We start from the raw sequence: 22,998 nt of genomic DNA, 5'->3' as shown, positions 1-22,998 counted from the left end.
TTACCTTTCAAAATAAAACATGAAAATCACAGGACAAAAACCCAAGACAGGACATCCCTCACCGCGTTGTGACAACAACTTCCCAATTTACCTGCGCTGTCATCACTGTCCTGATGGATTACCAAGAGGATGTCTGTCACACAGTTATTGTTATGTTAACTACGTTAATCCTATACTTTCAGAGCATGAAAATTCGGATCAAAATTCTACATGAGGCTTGCTTGGCAATTATAGCAACTGACCGCAACTGTTTGAAAAGGAACCGCATTCGGGACTTATCATTCCAGATATGTCTAAAGATATGCACAAATGTTAAATGTCTCGGTAATTTAGAAGAAATTTACCTTGCAAGAGTGACACAGTTGTCTCATCAAATGTCTCCATCTCGCCAAGAAAAAGCAGTCTGTAACTTAGAGGAAAAAGAATAATTTTAAAAATAATCAAAAAGAAAAGAAAAAAAGAAAAAACAGATACAAAGGGAGCAAAGGGACCAAAACTATTTGTCAATTGCTACGAAGCACGACAACTAATTAGTAGGGCTGTAGCCAATATCCAAGTACTCAAGTACTTGCTCCGCTGGGGCGGCATCCGACGCGTTAGTTGACACAGTAAAATTAGTCATTTAACCTCATCATTTCAGTAATGGGTATTAAATAGTTCCTTTAAAATAAATACATCTCTGTAACATGTTACTGTTGCAGTCTTCACCTCCACCACCATCAGGGGTGAGGGACAGTTGGGTCTGAGGGTTAATAAAAAGTTGCTTCTAGCAGAACATTTTAAATGAAAAAAATTAAAACTGAAGGAGCTCATATTTTGGGCTGTGCTCATATTTTTAAATTATGAAGGAAGCTGTGAACTGAACATGTTAAGCATGCACGTGCACACACAACAGAACACTAACTGAGGATACCCCCACCCCACACACACACCCGCTCCGCTCTCCTCTCCTCTCTCCTTCTGCATGGTGCTGACCCCCCATGACAGTAAAAGAGAACTATTAACGTCAGCGAACCCTGCATTACATTAAGACAATTTATTTACCTGAAACTGGTTAGCTCGCTTCATTTACACACCCCATCCTAGTTGGGTTAGCCAATTAGCAAAACGGATTTCGCACTGAGTTAGCGAGCTACCGCTAGCGTTAGCTTAGCTATCAGCAAAGAGTCAACCTAGCCTTTGGCTACCTGTTCCATCAACTAGAAAAACCGGAGGCACACATTTTGTGCACACGCCTATCAACTTAATTTGTTCGGCAATAATCTGAGTGAGCTGACTATTAATTATGTTGAGTTACTGACTTACCATAACTGGCCTTCTTGGTCGCTGCCCATGCAAACACCTGCTCCACCTCCGCTCTCGGCTCTGCTAGCTTGCTGGTTTGATCCAGTATGACCATGTGGATTGTGCTGCGTTCAGGTGATCCTCGCGAAGTAGGAAATTAACACTTCCCCACCTAACAGCCATCAAAATTGCAAGTACAAGTGGTAAACTCGGGCAGGTTTTATGATGTCCGAGTTTAGGCGTGCTTATGTATCACGTCAATACATGTGAACAATTTCCAGTGGTTAACAACTTAACTTATATTTTTCTTCACTGTAAAAGACTGTAACAGTGACAGGTCTATCAGTAAGGAACCAATAGTAATATAAATATTTTATTGCCTGCATTCATTGTTTACATCTTTCATTGTCATTGATTCTGCTTCTTGGCATATCCCTTAATACAAACAACTGGTATGCCTAAATAAAAGCTTGTCATTTTACATTTTCTAACTTTATGGTTTACGAGCACCACCTGAATGTAGCATATAGCGCATACCCAGCTTTCCTTGGGGCAAGCAGGCGCCAAATTCGCCATAGTCAATCATCGTCTTCATCTACTCAAAGTGCATAGACATATAAAGAGTAGACGCCGCAACGGCTGCCGGGCAGGGAGAAATGCGGCGGCCATCTTGGGGCGGTCATTCTACTCCGAGTTGAATGAATGTAGGCTACTAAGAAGAACGAAGAAAGAGGCATTCCACTTCCTTCCCGTCCCCATTTGTTACCCAGGTTTTGTTTTAGTCACTTATGATTCTCTCTCTTATTTCTCACTCATTGACCTGATATGAGTTATATTGATACTCTATATATGATTTATATATATTTTCATATTCTCTGATATATAAATGTATCTATCTATCTATCTATCTATCTATCTATCTATCTATCTATCTATATATATATATATATATATTATATTATATTATATATATGAATCATATCGATACTCTACATGATTTATATATTTTTAATTTTCTCTGAAATATAAATGTATATATATATATAATATATTATATATGAATCATATTGATACTCTACATGATTTATATATTTTTAATTTTCTCTGATATATAAACGTATCTATAATATGTGTGTGTGTGTGTGTGTGTGTGTAAATATATATATATATATATATATATATATATATATATATATATATATATATATAGAGAGAGAGAGAGAGAGAGAGAGAGAGAGAGAGAGAGAGAGCCTATATGATTTCTGTTGTGTTTATAGTGTTTGCAAAATACCTATCATACATAACATATATCATACATCAGAATATTCTATTACTGTTAATCCATTTATAATGAATAAACTATGCCGGCCCATGTGTCCTGTGTCATACCTATAATGTATGACGTTTACAGCAAAAAAAAAAAAACGCGTGAAAATCCGTTTCTATATCAGAGTTACGATTGATTAAATGCGCTGACACCTAATCGCGCCTGCTGAACAGATTACACTGAGTGGAACGGGTGACCGCCCCAATTCTCATCAGCGCCAACAGGCAGCAGCGTTCGACGAGGCGTCTACTCTTTATATGTCTATGCTCAAAGTGTATGATCAGCCTGCAAAATACTGAACCAGTGACAAACTTGGTGAGATTTAATCATGAGTTGGCGTTGTGTTATATGCCTTGTATTTGTGGCTCTTACTTTGAGAATGCTTCTTGGACATGTTAATTCAAGACATGGTAGAAGTCCTAATTTCCATGTCACCTGTGGAGTAGATGGCTGTGCAGCAGATTATAGAGTATACAACTCATTTTTCTATCACCTAAAACGCAAGCACAGAGCATTTTTGGCTAGTGGTCGCCCACCAAGGCGTTCAGCCTTCCCATATGCGGATTCAACTAGGCTTGCCGAAGAAAACTATGATATTCCCATTATTCATGGCTGTGTCACCTCGGATGGCACGCGGGCGGCACCATCACAGCAGGAGGGACTGGATGGATGGGATACCGTACCAGAGCATGGTCATACAGGCACCCAAAACCCAGTGGAGGACCCCGAACATCAGGACAGCAATCTGGAGCCCATGCCCATTGAGAATCCAGAAAACTTGGTGAGATTCATGTACATTATACAGTTGTACTAACAAATTACACCAAAATATAGCTTAAAATTGTTTTGCCATATTTTTTTTCTTTTGCTATGAAATTCCTTGAGATGATAACTCATTAATTTACTATGTAATGCATAATATTAACTTTGTTATATTTTATTGCCCTCAACTATCAAATTAAATTGCATTTTTCCATGTTTTTGTTAGGGAGAGGCATCCTTTGGTGTGTTTGGCCACAGTCTGACCCAGCATGCTGCAGCATTTTCTCTGAATGTCCGTGAGAGATGTTACTTATCTCAGGTATTGCACACAATTCTGCCTTTTTTTTTTTTTTTTAATACTGACATACTTATACTGTGCATTTGCACTTATTTACTTTGATACATCCTGTAGTTGCAGTTAAATGGAAAATTGTCCAGATAGAGATTTTTTGTGCTGATCTAAGTTTTTATGATAACAAATTAAGATGTGATGGATTAGCAAATGGATAATGCATTTTTCATTCATACAAGTATATCTTGTTTTATTCTAGGGGAATGTCAACAGTGTTGTTGCTGATGTGCAACAGTATCAAGCCTCCCTTCTGGACAACTTGAGGGGCCAAATCAAAAACGCCTTTGACACCCATGTTGGAAATAAGGAGAAGCTCCAAACAGCAGTCCTGGCAGTGTTTGATGATTTTAAAGACCCCTTCACAAAAGTCTCATCTACGCATCTACAGGACAGTAGCATTCGGCATTTTTTTCACCCTGTTGAGCCTGAGGAGGTGGTCATATCACAGACTGCATGTAGAATTAAAGGAGGAAATTCAAGAGCTCTTACCGTTAAGACTAACTCATTTTGTTATGTTCCGTTATTCAAGAGCCTTGAGGAGTTGTTTTCTGATCCCCGGATATTCACAATGATAAGCTGTATACCTAAGAGGTGTAAAGAGGGGTTTTTATATGATATTGCTGATGGTGAATTTCTTAGGCACCACCCACTTTTTTCTGTCAGACATGCTGCGTTGCAGTTGATTTTATACACAGACGAGATTGAAATATGCAATCCACTTGGATCACATGCAACAATGAATAAACTGTTAATGGTTTATTACACGTTAGGAAACATAGATCCTAATCATAGATGTATGGGGCTGTGGTTTCCATTTGTGGGGATACATTAGCTCAGCATGAATTTGCAGGTTTTAAAGAGGGTGTAGGTTTTGCTCTTTGTAAATGTAGGCATTGTGAGTGCACAGCAAATGACATGCAGACTAACTTTGATGAGAATTTTTTCAACAAAAGAACAGTGGAAAGACATTTGAGACAGTGTTTTGATATTGAGAAGGCCAAAACCGAATTTGTAAAGAACAATTTAAAAACAACTTATGGGATCAACAGGAGAAGTACATTGGTTGATTTTCCTGGCTTTAATCTTATTGAGCAGACCCCACAAGATATTATGCATATTATTCTTGAAGGGGTCGCCCCTATGGAGATCAAATGTGTGCTAAAACAGCTCACTATTAGTCGGCTGATAGAACTGGAAGCATTTAATTCAGCTATGTACTGTTTCCCTTACTCGCCTCTTGATCTTCGAGACAGACCATGTCCCATTAGTGTTTCTACACTGACCTCAAATGACAACAGACTAAAACAATCTTCAGGACAAATGCTTATCCTTTTGAAAATACTGCCATTTTTGCTCAATAACATCAAAGAGAGTTTATTTGTGCAGTTTATCATTGGATTGGTAGAGATAACACAGATCCTGTTTGCACCAGTCATCTCCCTTCAAACAGTTACAAACCTTAAAGAACTGATCAAGCAGCATTTGAAGTCATTTAAGCAGCTTTTCCCAGAAAACAATATTATACCAAAACAGCATTATTTGCTTCATCTTCCTTCACAGATTATTGTGGTGGAAATTTCTGTCAATAAAAGAGTAAAGTCAGATCTGTCTTTTCGGTAAGTTTAATCCAACCATCTGCAGATGGACTCACCACACAGTCAAATTCATGAGCTGAGTGAATGAGCCCCGAGTAAAGGAGTGTTCACAATTTTTACACAGATATCAACAAGGTCAGGGGAAGAGACAAGCACTCTCAGTGCCAGCAGTGATTAAGCTACACACATACGTACATACAGCTATCCCAATCAGACAGGCTTCTCATCGACATAAGACATAAAGTTAAAACTTCATGACACATGACCTGGGACTCTGTGTGAAGCATAAAATTATCAGACATAAAACATGAGACAAGACGGCAACTTTCTATCTGAGTTTTGGCTGGTTCGTGACTCTATTACAATCATATAGGGCAGAGGTTAGGTGTTCATACATTTGATTCAACAAAATAGTTCAAAATTCATCAACCCATAATGAAAAGGAATTTTTCCATCACAATTCCTCTCTTTGAGCATACTATGCTCACTACAGACTAGATTAAAAAAAATTCCTTCGTAAGTAATAGTGAAGGATAAAAAAAAATCAAGTCAGCTTGGAAAACAGATTCTTTTCACAGCTCAAAAGACATGCTCAAACATCAGTCATGATTATTCTACAATAAGCACACTCTGTGAAGTGTCGTCTGCTGGCTCTGGAACCCGTTTGCAGTGGCTGGCGTGAACCCAGGTGGCTCTCTCTGTGATCTTCACTGCCGTCTCCGTGGTCAGAAGCACTTGGAATGGCCCGTTCCATCTGCGAGCTCTCCAGTTCTTTCTCCTGAGATCCCGAATGACGACCCAATCCCCTGGCTCCAAATCATGCAGTTTGTGGGCTGCTGGGGCAGGCAGAGCGTCCTTGACCTGTTTGTGAATATCAGAAAGAACAGAGGACAGGTTTGCACAATAACGCAACATTTCATCCTCACACTGACCTGTCCCTGGGAGCTGTCTCGTGCCGGGCCCAATCCCGGTGTGCAGAGGTCAACCAAACAAGATTTCAAAAGGACTAAGGTTGTTTTTAGCTCTGATTCTAGCCCTCATGTGCATGAGGACGGTTGGCAAGGCTTTGGTCCATGTCAGACCTGTTTCTTCGCAACATTTAGCAAGCTTGTTTTTCAGGGTGCCATTTTCTCTTTCTATGGCACCTCCACTTGCTGGGTGGTAGGCGCAGTGCTGTTTTAGGTCAATACCTAAGTAGTCCCCCACACTCTTCAGAGCTGTATTTACAAAAGGTGTGCCATTATCACTGGAAATTTTAGCTGGAATTCCCCAACGTGGGATGATTTCTGTGATTAAAGCTTTTGCAACTGCTGCCGCATCCTGTTTGGATGTAGGGAAAGCTTCCACCCACTTAGAAAACATGTCGACCACCACGAGACAGCATTTCTTTCCCTAAATAGGTGTTAGTTCAATGAAATCCATTTGTAAATGATCAAATGGTCTTTTAGGGGATGGATGGGCGCCCTGTTGCGTCCGAAGACCTCCCCCTGCATTGTTTGTGGCACAGATCACACACCTTTTGCAAAAAGTTTGGGAGAAGGCTGAGAAGCCCTTTGTGAACCAATGTCTTTGTATCTCACTCATCATTCCCCCTTTTGACACATGATCTCGTCCATGTGTCAACTTAGCATAGTGAGGAAAAAGATATTTGGGCAAGCACGGTTTGTTGTTAGGACCATACCAAACATTCTCTTTGACAGCGCAACCAGCTTGCCTCCAGTTGGCCTTCTCCTGTGGAGTGGCTTTTGCTTGTAGTTCCTGCAGATCTGCGAAAGGTGTCAGTGGTGAGGCAGGGATAACAACACATTGTTTTGTTAGTCGCTGCTTAGCTGCTGTCTTCGCAGCGGTGTCTGCTCTGGCGTTTCCCTGTGAAATGAAGTCGGGTTTGTTAGTGTGAGCTTCACATTTACAGACAGCGATTTGTTTTGGTAGCAGCAGAGCATCGAGGAGGGAGGCAACCAATGTGTGATGTGCAATTGGCTTTCCTGAAGCCATCAGGAATTTTCTGTTTGCCCAAATTTGGCCAAATGAATGACAAACTCCCCAGACATGACGACTGTCTGTGAAAATGTTAACAGACTTGTCCTTGGCCAATGTGCATGCTTTCATTAAGGCTACAAGCTCTGCAGCTTGGGCGGAATAGTTTGAGGGGAGAGGTTCAGCTAAAACAATGTCATGTAATGTTCCCTTGATGCTGAGCCATCCACAAACAGTTCCAGGTCTGCATTCTGAAGTGGCACTTCCTGCAGATCAGATCTGGGAGAGCAGACTTCATTAAAGTTAGCTACACAGTCGTGCGCCTCTCTCAGCTGTGGGAAGAAGGGTAGCAGGATTAAGAACTGTACATCGTTTCACAGTAATGTTTGGGAGCTCTAGCAGAATGGTGTTGTATCTCAGCCACCTAGCAGCTGAGAGATGAGAGGTTTTCTGCTCGAGCAAAATCAAGGAGACAGCGTGGGGTACCAGCAGTGTCAGATCAGAATACCCTACAATGTCTCGAGAGGCCATCACTGCTTTCTCTGCAACAGCCACTGCTCTGAGGCAGGCAGGCAAGCCTGCCGCCACTGAATCAAGTTTTGATGAAAAGTACGCTACAGGCCTGTTGCAGCCCCCGTGGTCTTGTAGCAATATGGAAGTCATGTACCCACCCTTTTCGTCGACTGTCTGGGTGAAAGGTCGTGAGCAGTCGGGCAGGCCCAGAGTCGGGGGAGACTGCAGGGCCAGTTTGAGGTCAGTGAATGCTTTGTCAGCGTCAGTCGTCCACTCAACTTTGTCGTTCACATTGAGGCCTTTCCCATGGGCGATTGCTGCCAATGGTGCCTCTATTTCTGCGTTGTTCAGGATCCATTGTCTGCAATATGACGTCATACCCAAAAACTCATTACTTGCTTTTTGGTGAGAGGCCTCAGAATAGACTGGATTGCAGCTATTCTGGAGGGAGAGAGAATCTTCCCTTCCCTTGTGATCACATGACCTAGGAAAACAACTTTCTCACAGACAAACTGCAGCTTTGACGGGCTTGCTTTGTGTCCGTTATCAGCCAAATGGGAGAGCAAGGCCACTGTGTCTGCTACACAGGCTTCTCTGGTAGGAGAGCAAATCAACAGATCATCCACATAAGTCAACAGTGCACTATTGCTGGGCAGCTTTAAAGAATCCAAATTGTCGTGCAGTGCTGCGTTAAAAATTGTTGGTGACTCGGAACTCTGGTACCTCAGTGACGTCATCAACAAAAAATCTTTCATGACAAGCATCAAAAGAATCAAAACAACCCTTATTTGTCCTGACAAATTTTGAGAAATCCCCTTTTGTGTCAGGTATGAGCTCGACAGATCGTACTGCAGTTACTACAGCTGAAAGCCTTTTTCTGTATGTTCTCAAACTGCGGTGATACTCAACATGTGGATCGGACATCTGTGTCCAACCTGTTGCACCATTGCATGCCCTGGTCCATGGTCCCAATTCCTGCCACCCTTTCCCCTTTGGTTTGATCAATGGAATGTGAGGGTCAGAGTTCGGTACCGAGAACAAACGCTGCGAGTGGGAATCCATCAAGGTTACAGAAGCAACACAGATTTTGTCGTTCCAATACAACCACTCAAGCCTCAGTTTATCTTGTCCGTGTCTCTCCCTGCACCAGTTTTTTTCAAAGCTCGTATCAGGACCGAGGGAGATGTGTGCTGTGCACTGAAGGTCTTGTGCTCTCACCATGTCTGCGTGTGTGCGCTGTGCATGCTCTGGCTGTCTGCAGGAGGGTGTGATTTACAGAATCAAGAGCTGTGAGGGGGAGCTGCCAGTGATATGAGTAAAAAAGATCTTCTTTACCATACTTCACGAATGTGGCTGCTTCCCTAACCACCACTAACCCCTCCGGAGTCGATCTTAAACCGATACCCAAAGCACACATCAGATCTCTCCCCATGAGATTCACGGGACAGTGTTTAGAAAGCAGGAAAGAGTGTTTAAAACGGCCCTGTAGCTCATCTTCGCATGCAAGTGGAGTAGTGTACCTTTCTGTCATTGGGGAGCCTGAAACTCCTACTGTTTTAAGATAGCGTGCACTCATCTTCGGTGTAGGGTTTAGGGTTTGTGGTGTGTGTGTGTCAGTGTTGGTGCTCTCACGTGAAAGATGCATAGGTTGCTTCTCCTCCCCAGCCTGTGCGTCAAAACCAGATTCGTCCGTCACTGTACTCGGCTCCTCAGCTAGTCAGTCGTCCGTTGCGTCGTTCTCTGGGCAGTTGTCTTGCCAATGTCCCATTTTTCCACATCTATGACAGACGCCAGGGCGTTTTTTGAATCTGCCCCGGCGTCCCTTTCCTCGTCCTCGTCGGCGTTCGCGACCCCTCGCTTGGTGCTTGTAGCATGCCAACTGAGCCAGTTGGAGTCTTTCTGTCAAGCCTGTCGCTTTTCGGTTCTTTTCGTCGTTGAGGAACTTTTCCGTGTGGTTGGCCCGTTCCTCAACGGCTTCTTGCCATTCATGAAGCGGTCCCATAGCTGGGCCTCCCAGGGAGTGACTTCATGGATGCCTCCCATGACTCGGGGCTTCATGAGGCCACTGTGTGTGGCATGGACTGCAGTGAGTCTGACCAGATAGTCCACTAAGAGTTCATTGTCACGTTGTTTGCAGGCAGAAATCTTCCCCATGTCTAATTTCAGAGGGAAGGTCTGTCTGATTCTGTAACATAGTCCTCCACTGATGTCTCTGTATGCCAAATTGTCGTCACTGGCCCAGTCAGAGTTCTCTACCCTAATGTCCTCCACGGGGTAGTCGCCCGCAACTCGGGCCCATGTTGTACCCATCTGAACCATCAGCAGGCGTTGCAGTTCAGCAGTGGTGGGCTTGAACTGTCGGCAAAAGGTTATGAGCTGAACCGCAAACTCCGCTCCCCCATTGCGGATGTCTGGAAGTGATGCGGCAGCGTCCTTCATGTCACTGTATGTCCAAGGCCTATAAACCAGCTGCACTCGACCCTCACTCCCAGCCACCTCCACCATGTGAGCCTGGAAGTTGTACACAGAGTTGCTCCGTGTGTGGTGAGGGCTGTGGCTGACGGTGGCATATGGTGGTGGTGTGTTTAGGCTCTCAACCACCAGCGATCGCCTCGCTCTGGCCCGCCCTGGGTGGAATTCTCACCGTACGACGGGTGGTGGGTGTCATAGGAAGGCGGGCGGCGCGGAGGACATCCCAGCTGCTGGTTCCCAGTTCACGTCCGGTGGCCCTGGAGTCCTCTTGTGGCGTGCAGACGGTGCAGGTGGTGCAGATGGTGCAGACGACTTAGCCAGAGCCGAGTCCAGATCGGGATCTAGTTTGAGACACTGAGACTGAGAGGTTAGAGGAGCTGGCCCTGCCTGCCTGTTCTTATCCCTGTGAAAAGCTTCCTCCTGGCAATTTGTGAAAGCTTCCCAATCTGGTTCAAATGTCTGTTTGTTCTTTCCCCTGTTCCCTTTTTTTCTCCTTGCTTTCCCTTTCCATTTGTTTTAGTTTGCTTTTTAAGGTGGCAAGTTGTTTGGTGCTAAAACTGCCAGCACTTGGAAACCCACACTCTCGGACCCACACATCAAGTTGATCCACACGCTTCTTACCGTAATTGGCATTCATATACTGAATGTGAGGGGAGGTCAGCTTGAGTGGATAATCGTTGTCCCCCTGAATTTAGCTGTTTCCTGAACCCATTTTGGTTTTTATTACCCCCGAATTGATTATAAAAAATTTCTAAAGGAAACAAGGCGTTGTTAAAATTATTTTTCTTTTACTCAAGTGGATATGAGACCAAGGAGCGGTAAAATCAACAAAAGAAATGGATAAACGGCAATGCAATGACCTAGACAACTGTTTTCTAATAAAAACCCAAGCCGCAGAATCTGTAACTTCGGGAAAAAACCCAATAGAGACAAACAATCAACACATGCAACCGAAAACTCAACAACTGACACAGAAAAAAAAACTGGGGATAGACAATTGACACATGCACACTCCCTTTCCGTTCGGCACCCTTTTTTTTTTTTCCTTCTAATTTCTAAAATCACTCAGAGGAGGGAAAGAAAGTAAAAAGATGCATAGGAAAGAAATTAAATGTTAGTTCTGTCTGTGTCTGAGCAGGCCCTTGGCACTGCGACCCACTTTGAGAAATTACTTTCCCCCTAACGAGAGAGAGGGACAAATCCGGGCATCAATTTCCCACGTGATTTGCTCTACTCCCAAGAAGGAAAAACTCAGTGCTCGCTGGCTCTCAGTTCCTCTCTATCACAAACCGGAGTTCTCTAGAATAACTCACAGGGACTGAAACCCTTTTGAAGCTTCCTTGATTCTACAGCGGTTCGAAACCCAAACCTGCCCTGTTGACACGTCTGTCACGCCCACCCAAAAGTGGCGAGAATCGATTCAAGTACGTACACACACACCGACGGTCTGTTGAATATTGGCTTACCGAGAAGACAGTTTCCACATGGTTCTGTAGATCACAGCTGTGAGCGAGCCACCTTGTCTCAGGCGTCAGGCCCTCACGTCTCTGCTCCTTTGATGGCGAGGTTGAGGTTTTGGAGTCCGAGCTCCCGCGTACCCTTTGAACCGTCTGCAGTTTAAGGCGCTCTCTCACAGAAGTGATCCCATCCCTCGTCGCCAAATTGTGGTGGAAATTTCTGTCAATAAAAGAGGAAAGTCAGATCTGTCTTTTCGGTAAGTTTAATCCAACCATCTGCAGATGGACTCACCACACAGTCAAATTCATGAGCTGAGTGAATGAGCCCCGAGTAAAGGAGTGTTCACAATTTATACACAGATATCAACAAGGTCAGGGGAAGAGACAAGCACTCTCAGTGCCAGCAGTGATTAAGCTACACACATACGTACATACAGCTATCCCAATCAGACAGGCTTCTCATCGACACAAGACATGAAGTTAAAACTTCATGACGCATGACCTGGGACTCTGTGTGAAGCATAAAATTATCAGACATAAAACATGAGACAAGAAGGCGACTTTCTATCTGAGTTTTGGCTGGTTCGTGACTCTATTACAATCATATAGGGCAGAGGTTAGGTGTTCATACTGTGTTGTTATGGGTTAAAAAAAAAAATAATAATAATAATAAATAGGGTCAAGCTTAAGATACTATTATTATTTACAGTATATTTACAACTTCACTTCATTTCATTTGAGGTTCCAGGAACATGTATTAGAATTCTCGTTTCTCTCCTATGAGAACCTTAATTTGTTCTGCGCTATTTGTCCAAATGCAGCCTCCGTAGGCAAGAAAATGTTTACACTTGAAGAGTTTCCCACGTTGTATGATCGTCTTGCAGTTTGCATTCTTCCCAGGTGTATTTTGCATTCTTTATAGCCCAAAGATAGCATTGTTGGTATGTATCTACTGTGCTACTTCTTATTTTGTAATTACATACTTCCGTAGTTCGTTTTTGTGTAATTTAGACGGAGATTTAAGGTTTGCTAATGCTAGAACATGCAGACGTTACTGCTAGCTCGCAGGTTACATGAGGCACGTCGTGCACGAACTTATGAGCTTAGATGTTAACCTGAATGTGTGACTTGTCATGCTTCTGCAAACATATACATTTATTCATGTACAAGAATGATCTTATGAGATTACCAGCTTATTATTACTTATCTTAGCACTGATTTTGGGCTATGTTTTGTATGTTTCAGTTTCACAAATTTCTTACACGTCATTGAACCTGTGGACGTCAAATCCAGTCTTCAGAGTCTTGATGTTAAGAAGAGTTTATCTGGCTGTTAGTGTATGAAAGTTTACCGAAGGCAGCACAGTGAAACAACAGCTATCAAGCTAGAAAGAAATCGCAGTTCAGGCAGCTAACCGCCAACTCGCCACAGCCAGCCAGTAGACGATGAGTGGGGAAGGATCAGCACGCGCTGTGGAGACAAAGGCGACTGAGGAATGCCGGCAGACAAACAGGCCAGCAGAGGGCGCTGCTAAGCCAGCAAATTCAGACGAACGCCTATCGCTGAGGACAAGCTCCCACGCTTGGTGCTCTAGACGGTCCAGTGCGTCATCGACGGGGTCTGCAGCAGCCAGAGCAAGAGCAAGAGCCGAAGCAGCTAAAACACGTCTGGTATATGCTGAAGAAGAAATGAATTTGAAGTTAGAAAAGGCTAGGTTGGAAGCATCTATGGAAGTACTTAAGCACAAGAAGGAAGCTGCTGCAGCCATCGCAGAAGCAGTAGTACTGGAGGCTGCTGCAGATGCTGGTGAGTCTCACAGTAATGAGTCACACAGTTGTGAGCTGAACACAGACCCTGATCACTTGGTGGCCTCACAGCGCACAGAGCAATACGTGATTGATCAACTGAGAGAAAGAGGACCGGAGCTGCAGTTAGGTGGTAATGGTGACATGGCAACAAGGTCAGCGCCGCCGCCGTCACCCCCACATCTCCAAGCTGATACCAAACCCTTTGTGCCACGACAAAACAACCCTGCTCCGCCTAACCTCTCCTCGCAGCAGCCTTGCAAGGACGTTGATGGAGGCGCTCATGATCCAGCCACCAGGTATTGTCGAGAGGCTTGTGCCCCACACGTCAGGATCAAGAATGAGCATGCCGTTCCGGTGCACCAGTTCACACCGGGACTTTATGATGGACATCCGTCACGCTATCCTATGCCACCGAACTGTAACAGTGATAGCTCACACATGAATGACTTTGTAAAATATCTTGCCCGTCGTGAGCTAGTGGCTACATGATTACTCCAGTTTAATGACAAACCGCAAACCTACAGAGCATGGAGGCATTCCTTCCAAACCGCAACCAGTGGCTTAAACCTGACGCCAAGTGAGGAGCTGGATCTTCTGCTCAAATGGCTTGGGAAAGAGTCGGCGGAGCAAGTTGAACAGATAAGAGCAATACATGTCCATCGACCAGAAGCAGGACTGGCCATGGCATGGGACAGGCTCGATCACACATACAGCTCTGCTGAAGCTATGGAAAATGCTCTGTTTAAATGCATCGACAGCTTTCCCAAGATAACTGGTCGAGACGGATCCAAGCTAACGAAACTGAGCAATTTACTAATGGAGCTTCACTCTGCTAAAGTGGAGGGTGACCTGCCTGGTCTCTCCTTCCTGGATACGTCGAGAGGCGTCAATCCTATAGTTCAAAAACTCCCGCCTCGTCTCCAGGAGAAGTGGATATCAGCTGGTACATCCTACAAGCGGCAGAACCAGGTGCCTTACCCCCCCATTTGCCTTTTTTGCTGATTTTGTCACCCAGCAGGCTCGCATGATGAGTGATCCCAGCTTCAACTTCATCACTCACTCAGACCTGGGTGCCAAGACTGAGAAAGCCCCTTGGAAGCCATCCAGACAGCAAGAGGTCTCTGTCGCCGTCCACAAGACAGAGGTGTCTCCCATAACTACGTCCAACACTGGTGAGCCCCCAACAAAACCTGTTGACCTTGATAAGATATGTCTGTTACACAAAAAGCCTCATCCCCTGCGCAAGTGTCGGGCATTCAGACAAAAGCCCATCGAAGAGCGCAAAACACTGCTTAAAGAAAACAATGTGTGCTTCAAATGTTGTTCTTCTTCATCTCACATTGCAAGGAACTGCACGGTCAACATCCAGTGTGCTGAGTGTCAAAGCGAAAAACATAACACAGCGCTTCACCCTGGACCCGCACCGTGGACCCAAGAGGCGGACCCCGCTCCTGAGCACGGCGGGGAGGATGGAGAAAATTCGCCACCGTCTCAGGTCACCACAAAATGCACAGAGGTCTGCGGCGGTGAGTTGGCAGACCGCTCCTGCTCCAAAATATGCCTTGTCAGAGTGTTTCCAGCTGGCCACAGAGAGAAGGCGGTGAAACTGTATGCAATATTAGACGAGCAGAGTAATAGGTCGCTGGTTCGCTCACAGTTCTTCGAAGTGTTCAGTGACGAAAGCCCGAGCGCTCCATATACACTGAGGACATGTGCTGGAGTGAAGGAATCCACAGGCAGGAGGGCCAGTGGCTATGAAGTGGAATCTCTGGACGGAACTTTCTGTGCCTCATTGCCAAGCCTCATAGAGTGCAACGACATTCCGAATAACAGAGAGGAGATTCCGACTCCTGAAGTGGCGCTCCACCATGCCCATCTGAGGTCAGTGGCACACCTCATCCCAGACATTGACCCGCATGCCCCCATTATGCTTCTCCTGGGACGGGACATTATCAGAGTGCATAAAGTCCGCAAACAGGTGAATGGCTCTCACAACCAGCCCTATGCTCAGAAATTGGACCTTGGCTGGGTCATTGTTGGAAATGTGTGCTTAGGTAATGTCCACAAACCACTGACAATCCGCACGTTCTACATGAACATTGCAGAACCGAAACGTCCAACTCTCTTTGCTCCATGCCCCAATGTGTTTCATGTTAAAGAGAAATTCAGTGACATTCAAATAACTAATTCTCCCTCGGCATGTTGCGAAGACCAGTCTCCCTGTGAAGCCGACCACCTGGGGTGTAATGTGTTCAGGCGGACCAAAGACGACAACCAGGTGGCTCCTTCCATTCAAGACGCCACATTCATGAAGATAATGGATGAAGGGCTACGTAAAGACTCTAACGGCAGCTGGGTGGCGCCATTGCCCTTTAAGAGTCCACGCCCGCGGCTCCCAGATAACAGGCCACAAGCGACGAAGCGCTTCATGTCTCTTAAGCGCAACCTTGAGAAGAAGCCTGAAATGAGAGATCACTTTCTCAGCTTCATGGACAAGATGTTAAAGAACGGCCATGCTGAGTTAGCCCTACCTCTCAGCGATAATGAAGAATGATGGTACTTGCCAACATTTGGAGTGTATCATCCAAAGAAACCTAAGAAAATACGCGTGGTGTTCGATTCCAGCACCCGATACAACGGTGTGTCACTCAACGATGTGCTGTTAACTGGGCCTGATTTAAACAACACACTGCTCGGTGTATTGATTCGCTTCAGAAGAGAGGCCATCACCTTCACAGCCGACATAGAGCATATGTTCTATTGTTTCCTGGTGAGCGAAGAAGACCGCAACTTCTTACGTTTCCTTTGGTTTCAAGACAATGATCCCTCCAAGGCCATAGTGGACTATCGTATGAGGGTCCATGTTTTTGGCAATAGCCCCTCACCAGCGGTGGCCATTCATGGCCTTCACAAGTCTGTCCAAGCCAGTGAGCTGCACGTCGACCCAGATGTGAAACACTTTGTGATGCGTGACTTCTATGTTGACGATGGGCTAAAGTCCCTGCCTACTGTCGAAGCCGCCATCAGCCTGCTAAAAAACACACAGGATGTTCTCTCCAAGTCGAATCTGAGACTACATAAGATCGCAGCCAACAGCAAAGAGGTGATGGAGGCGTTTCCAGCAAGTGATCATGCAAGCTACCTCAAAGACCTCGACCTTGAAGCTGACACGGTGCCGCTGCCTCCAGACAGACAGCTTTCTGTTCAGCGTCTCGGACGAGATGAAGCCATACACCCGCCAGGGTGTTTTGTCCACCATTAATAGCCTCTATGACCCACTTGGGTTTGTTGCGCCTGTCACTATCCAAGGCAAGGCTATTCTGCGAGAACTCACTATGGAGAATGGTGACTGGGACGCCCCGCTACCTCCAGCCAAGGAGGATGCCTGGACATCTTGGAAATCTTCCCTGGCCGAGCTGTCTGAGCTCTCCATTCCCAGACGCTACACAGAAATTTCACCATCGACGGCTGTAAGAAGAGAATTGTGCATTTTCTGTGATGCGTCTGTTAAAGCCATCGCCACAGTGGCGTACTTAAAAGTTACAGACGCAGATGGGAACAAGCAGATTGGATTTGTAATGGGAAAAGCCAAGCTCGCTCCTCGCCCTGAGCATACGGTGCCGAGACTGGAACTTTGCGCAGCAGTGCTTGCCGTTGAGTTAGCAGACCTGATCTCAGCAGAACTAGATCTTCATGTCGATGCTGTAACCTACTTCTCAGACAGCAAGGTGGTCTTAGGCTACATTTACAACGAGACCAGACGCTTCTATGTCTACGTCAGCAATAGAGTGTTACGCATCCGAAGATCCTCCCATCCAGATCAGTGGCGCTATGTATCAACTCACCAGAACCCTGCAGATCATGCAACACGGTCTGTACATGCTGGCCACCTGAAAGACACCAACTGGCTGAGTGGTCCGGAATTCCTGTCCAGGGCAGAGCCCAGCACCGCGGAAAACACGAATGACCTTGTCGACCCCGGCACGGACCCAGACATCCGGCCTCTAGTGTCTGCCTTAAGCACTGCAGCCTCGCCCAAACAGCTTGATTCCCAGCGCTTCGCTAAATTTTCCACTTGGAAGTTGCTCACACGAGCAGTCACTCTGATCATTCACATAGCCCGCCATTTCAAGAAAACTCCAGAAAGGAAGAGCTCATGTCAGGGATGGCATTACTGCAAAGCCGAATTCACGGTTGAAGAATGTAGTAAAGCCTCAGCTGTGATCATCCAAGCAGTTCAGCGGGAAATCTACAGTGAAGAGATAAAGTGCATCCAAAAACAAGAGAAGATACCAAAAACAAGTCCTCTCTGGAATCTGGATGTCTTTGTTGACTCAGAGGGCCTTCTAAGAGTCGGAGGCCGTGTGAAACAACAGTGTGAAAAGACGCCCTTGATTATCCCTGGCCAGCATCACATCGCAGCGTTACTCATTAGACACCACCACGAGAAAATTCACCATCAAGGCCGCCACTACACAGAAGGAGCGGTCCGTGCAGCTGGCCTTTGGATAGTTGGTATGAAGAAGAAGGTGAGCAGCATCATCCACCACTGTGTAATCTGCAGACGACTCAGGGCCCCACTCAGCATCCAGAAAATGGCTGACCTGCCTGCTGATCGTCTGTCCTCTGACCCCCCATTCACAAGTGTCGGGTTAGATGTTTTTGGGCCATGGACCGTCTCCTCACGTAAGACCAGAGGTGGCTTCGCACAAAGCAAGAGGTGGGCCGTGATTTTCACGTGCATGAGTATAAGAGCCGTGCACATAGAAGTCATAGAGTCCCTCGACACGTCCAGCTTCATTAATGTGCTGCGGCGTTTCCTCTCTGTGCGTGGGCCAGTCAAGCACCTACGCTCAGACCGTGGCACGAACTTCGTAGGTGCCAGCAAAGAATTAAAGATACCGTCAAACATCGACAGAACAGGGCTGTACATGGACATTTAATCCGCCACATGCATCCCATTGTGGTGGATCATGGGAAAGAATGATCGGACTCGCTAGAAGAATTCTAGACTCCATGTTTCTCAAGCTGAAAGACAAGCTCACCCATGAAGTATTGGTGACCTTCATGGCAGAAGTGGCAGCGATCATAAACGCCAGGCCCCTTGTTCCTGTGACAACTGACCCCGACGACTCCTTCATTCTCACACCAGCTGCTCTGCTCACGCAGAAGTCAAGCATCGTTTCTGCTCCCGCTGGTGAGTTTGGAGCTGCGGACCTCTACAAGTCCCAGTGGCGACAGGTCCAGCATCTGTCCAACACCTTCTGGGACCGCTGGAGGAAGCAGTTCCTCCCTACACTTCAGGCCCGCAAGAAATGGCAGTCCTCGCACCCCAACATTCAGCCTGGAAGTGTTGTTCTGCTCAAGAATAGCCAAGTACCCAGAAATGAGTGGCCCTTGGTCTGGTGACACAGACTTTCCCCAGCAAAGACGAGAAAGTGCGCCAGGTTGAAGTGAAGATCATCAGACCAGAAGGGACTTCTCTTTTCCTTAGGCCAGTGAATGAACTAGTGCTCCTCCTGCCTCCAGATAAAAGTCAATAGTAATGATGGACTGTTTGTTGTGTGACGTATTCACGTCAGGCGGGGAGTGTGTTGTTATGGGTTAAAAAAAATAATAATAATAATAAATAGGGTCAAGCTTAAGATACTATTATTATTTACAGTATATTTACAACTTCACTTCATTTCATTTGAGGTTCCAGGAACATGTATTAGAATTCTCGTTTCTCTCCTATGAGAACCTTAATTTCTCCTGCGCTATTTGTCCAAATGCAGCCTCCGTAGGCAAGAAAATGTTTACACTTGAAGAGTTTCCCACGTTGTATGAACGTCTTGCAGTTTGCATTCTTCCCAGGTGTATTTTGCATTCTTTATAGCCCAAAGATAGCATTGTTGGTATGTATCTACTGTGCTACTTCTTATTTTGTAATTACATACTTCCGTAGTTCGTTTTTGTGTAATTTAGACGGAGATTTAAGGTTTGCTAATGCTAGAACATGCAGACGTTACTGCTAGCTCGCAGGTTACATGAGGCACGTCGTGCACAAACTTATGAGCTCAGATGTTAACCTGAATGTGTGACTTGTCATGCTTCTGCAAACGTATACATTTATTCATGTACAAGAATGATCTTATGAGATTACCAGCTTATTATTACTTATCTTAGCACTGATTTTGGGCTATGTTTTGTATGTTTCAGTTTCACAAATTTCTTACACGTCATTAAACCTGTGGACGTCGAATCCAGTCTTCAGAGTCTTGATGTTAAGAGGAGTTTATCTGGCTGTAAGTGTATGAAAGTTTACCGAAAGCAGCACACATACATTTGATTCAACAAAATAGTTAAAAATTCATCAACCCATAATGAAAAGGAATTTTTCCATCACATTATGGCTTTGGGTCCTATGGTTAGACACATGTGTATGAGGTTTGAATATAACAGGTTTTTTAAACGCTGGGCTTCAAAATTGAATTTTAAGAACATTTGTAAGACATTAGTTCAGCACAATCAGAGGTTTGAATGCTCTCACAATGTGAATGGAAGGCAACACCCAATTTTTTCAAATGAGAAGGAACTGGGCCCAACATCTGAAGTGGTGAACACAGAATATGTGCTATTAAAACTGAGAGACCACATTGGTATTGATACTAGTGATGTGCAAACTGTTGTGCCACTCAAATGGCTTATCCTGAATGGAAACAAGTCAAGTCATAAGTCATTGATAATCAGTGGTGTTAATGACCAGCATCTACCAGTATTTGGGCTAATCAAAGATATCTGGCTGGTGAACAGTAATTTGTACTGCTTTGAATCTCAACTCTATGACACTTTGGGATTCAGCAAAGATTTGCTTGCATATGAAGTAGACATCCCTAATCTTGCACAAGCCACAGAGGTAGTTGATGCTGAGAAGCTAGTTGATTTTACAGCTTATTATGCAGTTACCTTTAAGGACCACCAGTGTGTTCCAATCAAGTACAACCTCCACAATGTTCTGGAAATGAGCTCTTAAGCTTGTGATAAGGTCTCTTGGTGTTACCAGTATGTCTGGGCAATCTATCAATATGTTAGTATTGTGAAATGAGATTAATGTGGTGATATGACATAAATATCAATATTGAGGCATACAGTCAAAGATGTTGTGATATGTGACTTTGTCTATATCACTCAGCCATACTTGTTGTGTAAGAACTGTTCATGTTTGCATGTGTACTGTTTCATGGATTGTTTGTAACAGTTTGGTGTGATATTTGAAAAGCATCACAACCACAGAAATTAAGAAATATAGTTCTTTGTTCAATACTGTTCTTGCCATTTTTTAAAATTGTATGCAAAAACCAAAAAGGCATTTGTACATAGACATCCCTCTTGCTTAATGAAATGTGTGTGACAGTCATTAAAAGCGATGTAAACAATTTAAGCCTCACTGTTTGAATGCAACTTTACCAGCTGGGAAAATGTTAACCACAGAGCTGATGCTTGAAATTAGATGTTTTTGTCTGGACATACTAGTGCTTAAAATAAGGTTTCTATAGACCTGAAGTGGATGTTTCCAGACTTGTCTCCTGTATCAGAAAAAGACAAAGATGCTTAACAAGACCAGGCAAGTGACATTTACTTGAATTAAGTCAAATGATCTTTCCTAGTCAGCACTAGATAATCCATTTATACTTAAAACAAGACTAATTAGATTTTTTAATCTAAATATAAGATTATTACACTTGGTTAGATCGGCAGTTTTTGCAGTGTAGGTCCATTGGCATGTGCGCCCATGGCGCACTTCTCTCCACGCGTCCTCCATACGTTGATGTTGTTTTTCTTCACGGTGTATTTAAGTAATTATAGGTGATATGTATTATGTTTGTTGTTATAATATGTTGGTATGTAATGAAATATTGATGCTTGTGCCGTTATGTTTTAATTATTTATTTATATTTATATTTATATTTATAATGATATTAAATGAATGAATAAAAGAAACTTAAAGGGGCAAAACAAATGAATTGTTTGTAAAAGAAAAAAAACAACTTCATTTGAGCAGTGAAAAAACAGAAAAGCGTGTGCTGGACGGCGACGTTTCGACCAGGTTCTGGTCTTCCTCAGGCCTAGGACACTGTATGAACGAATTGACTGTTGTTATCTAGCTGACAGAGGTAAGTGTTGTTCCAGAGTCAAAGGAGGAATGAAGAATTCTCCTCCTGCCTCCTTTTATCACCTCCCCTCCAGGTCCTCTACGGATGTTGGCCCTCCCCCTTCCTACGTATCCTCTGTGTTGGATGTCTGCAGGTTTGGCCATGAAATGAGTATAGAATCTGTCTTTTTTTGGGTTTTTTTAAGCTCAAATGTTATAAAATCATAATGAAATGTCCTTTTTAATCGTATAAAATGTATGTATTTAAACTTATGTCTTTAAATCATATAAACGGTACTGTGAATTAACATATTTTTTAATCAATTGTCTGCGATCATGTATATAATAGGTTGGTATGGTTTTAATTAATTATTTATTTATCTTTTATTCATTATTTAATAGGGTTAGGAGTTAGGTAAGGGGAACTGAGCCCGTGCCGGAAGTGGCATGGGAGGTGCACTGTCCTTCCCCCTCTCTCTCACGCGATCCCAGCCAGGATCATAGGTCCGTTGGCGTGTGCGCCCATGGCGCACTTCTCTCCACGCGTCCTCCATACGTTGATGGTTTTTTTTTAGGGTTAGGTAGAGGGTGATTAGTTCTTACATCGCCACTGATGTGGGTTCAGTGCACTGGTGCAGAGGTCTGCTCAGAATTGCACACATTCACACTGCCTATTGTCACACAAGGATTTATGTGGTTAGATGTTTTAACAATTTTGTTGTTTTAACAATTTTGTATTTGTGTGGCCCGTAGGACATTGAAGAGAGGGGGGGGGGGAAGAAGACGCGACAGATGAGGGGAGAAGAGAGAAGGAACAGTGAGGGGGAGGAGAGAAGGAGGAGGAGGGGAGAAGAGAAAAAGAGAAGAAACAGAGAGGAATAGAGGGAGGGAGGGAGAGAGTGCGCCCACAGGGAGGTCAGACACAAATCTGCTCCCCAACTATTGGAGATGTAAAAAGGTTCCCGAAGGGTCATGAGTCCTAGTAAGTGCTGATTATCATAGTGTATTATACAATATATACATTCAATCACAGTGTACCTATATACACATCAATGTCATGCAATATATCACAAGCAATAGGAGCACACATAAAAAATATATGCACACACAAGAATTTCATAAAGCACTTTGAGTCTGTTTTTGTGTGTGGCAGTATCATCTGTGTCAGATCGAATGAAACATCAGGAATTAAAAATCAATAACTAGGCATACACACAAAGAATAAGCAGACCCAAAGAATCAGGGGACACACATAGAGCTATATTATGTATTTTTAATATATAAGACAATATTAATCCATATAAATATTTAGGATGT

At 44.2% G+C, this 22,998-nt stretch overlaps 2 protein-coding genes across 6 annotated transcripts in view; one reads left to right on the top strand and one right to left on the bottom strand.

The window, feature by feature from the left end:
* The first annotated feature begins 2,616 nt into the window (after positions 1 to 2,616).
* On the top strand, positions 2,617 to 5,395 carry LOC119030479. The gene is made up of 3 exons (XM_037118106.1): positions 2,617 to 3,392; positions 3,600 to 3,692; positions 3,925 to 5,395. The coding sequence occupies exons 1-3, from the start codon at positions 2,940 to 2,942 to the stop codon at positions 4,555 to 4,557; spliced, it is 1,179 nt and encodes a 392-aa protein (XP_036974001.1). The 5' UTR covers positions 2,617 to 2,939; the 3' UTR covers positions 4,558 to 5,395.
* A 260-nt stretch (positions 5,396 to 5,655) lies between these two features.
* The window catches only part of LOC119030483 (interferon-induced GTP-binding protein Mx-like), a 21,123-nt gene continuing 3,780 nt past the window's right edge, over positions 5,656 to 22,998 (bottom strand). For 3 of the 5 annotated variants that reach the window (XM_037118113.1, XM_037118114.1, XM_037118115.1), the window contains exons 3-4: positions 11,749 to 11,959; positions 5,656 to 6,181 (exon numbers count right to left, since the gene is read on the bottom strand). In XM_037118113.1, coding sequence (XP_036974008.1) covers positions 5,930 to 6,181; positions 11,749 to 11,959 — 463 coding nt within the window. In that variant the 3' untranslated portion in view covers positions 5,656 to 5,929. Of the gene's footprint in view, positions 6,182 to 7,968; positions 10,637 to 11,748; positions 11,960 to 22,998 lie in introns of all 5 variants that reach the window. The other 2 variants (XR_005078288.1, XM_037118116.1) reach the window with 2 other exon arrangements.

Source organism: Acanthopagrus latus, chromosome 12 (genome assembly GCF_904848185.1).
Source record: "Acanthopagrus latus isolate v.2019 chromosome 12, fAcaLat1.1, whole genome shotgun sequence".
In the NCBI taxonomy this organism is placed as follows: Eukaryota; Metazoa; Chordata; class Actinopteri; order Spariformes; family Sparidae; genus Acanthopagrus; species Acanthopagrus latus.
This window is presented reverse-complemented; position numbering and strand designations above follow the sequence as displayed.

Bases quoted from the DNA above. Each gene is read 5' to 3' on its own strand.
- LOC119030479 (XM_037118106.1), top strand. From the start codon at position 2,940: ATGAGTTGGCGTTGTGTTATATGCCTTGTATTTGTGGCTCTTACTTTG. The intron at 3,393-3,599 runs GTGAGATTCATG...TGTTTTTGTTAG, and splicing joins TTGAGAATCCAGAAAACTTG to GGAGAGGCATCCTTTGGTGT. The intron at 3,693-3,924 runs GTATTGCACACA...GTTTTATTCTAG, and splicing joins AGAGATGTTACTTATCTCAG to GGGAATGTCAACAGTGTTGT.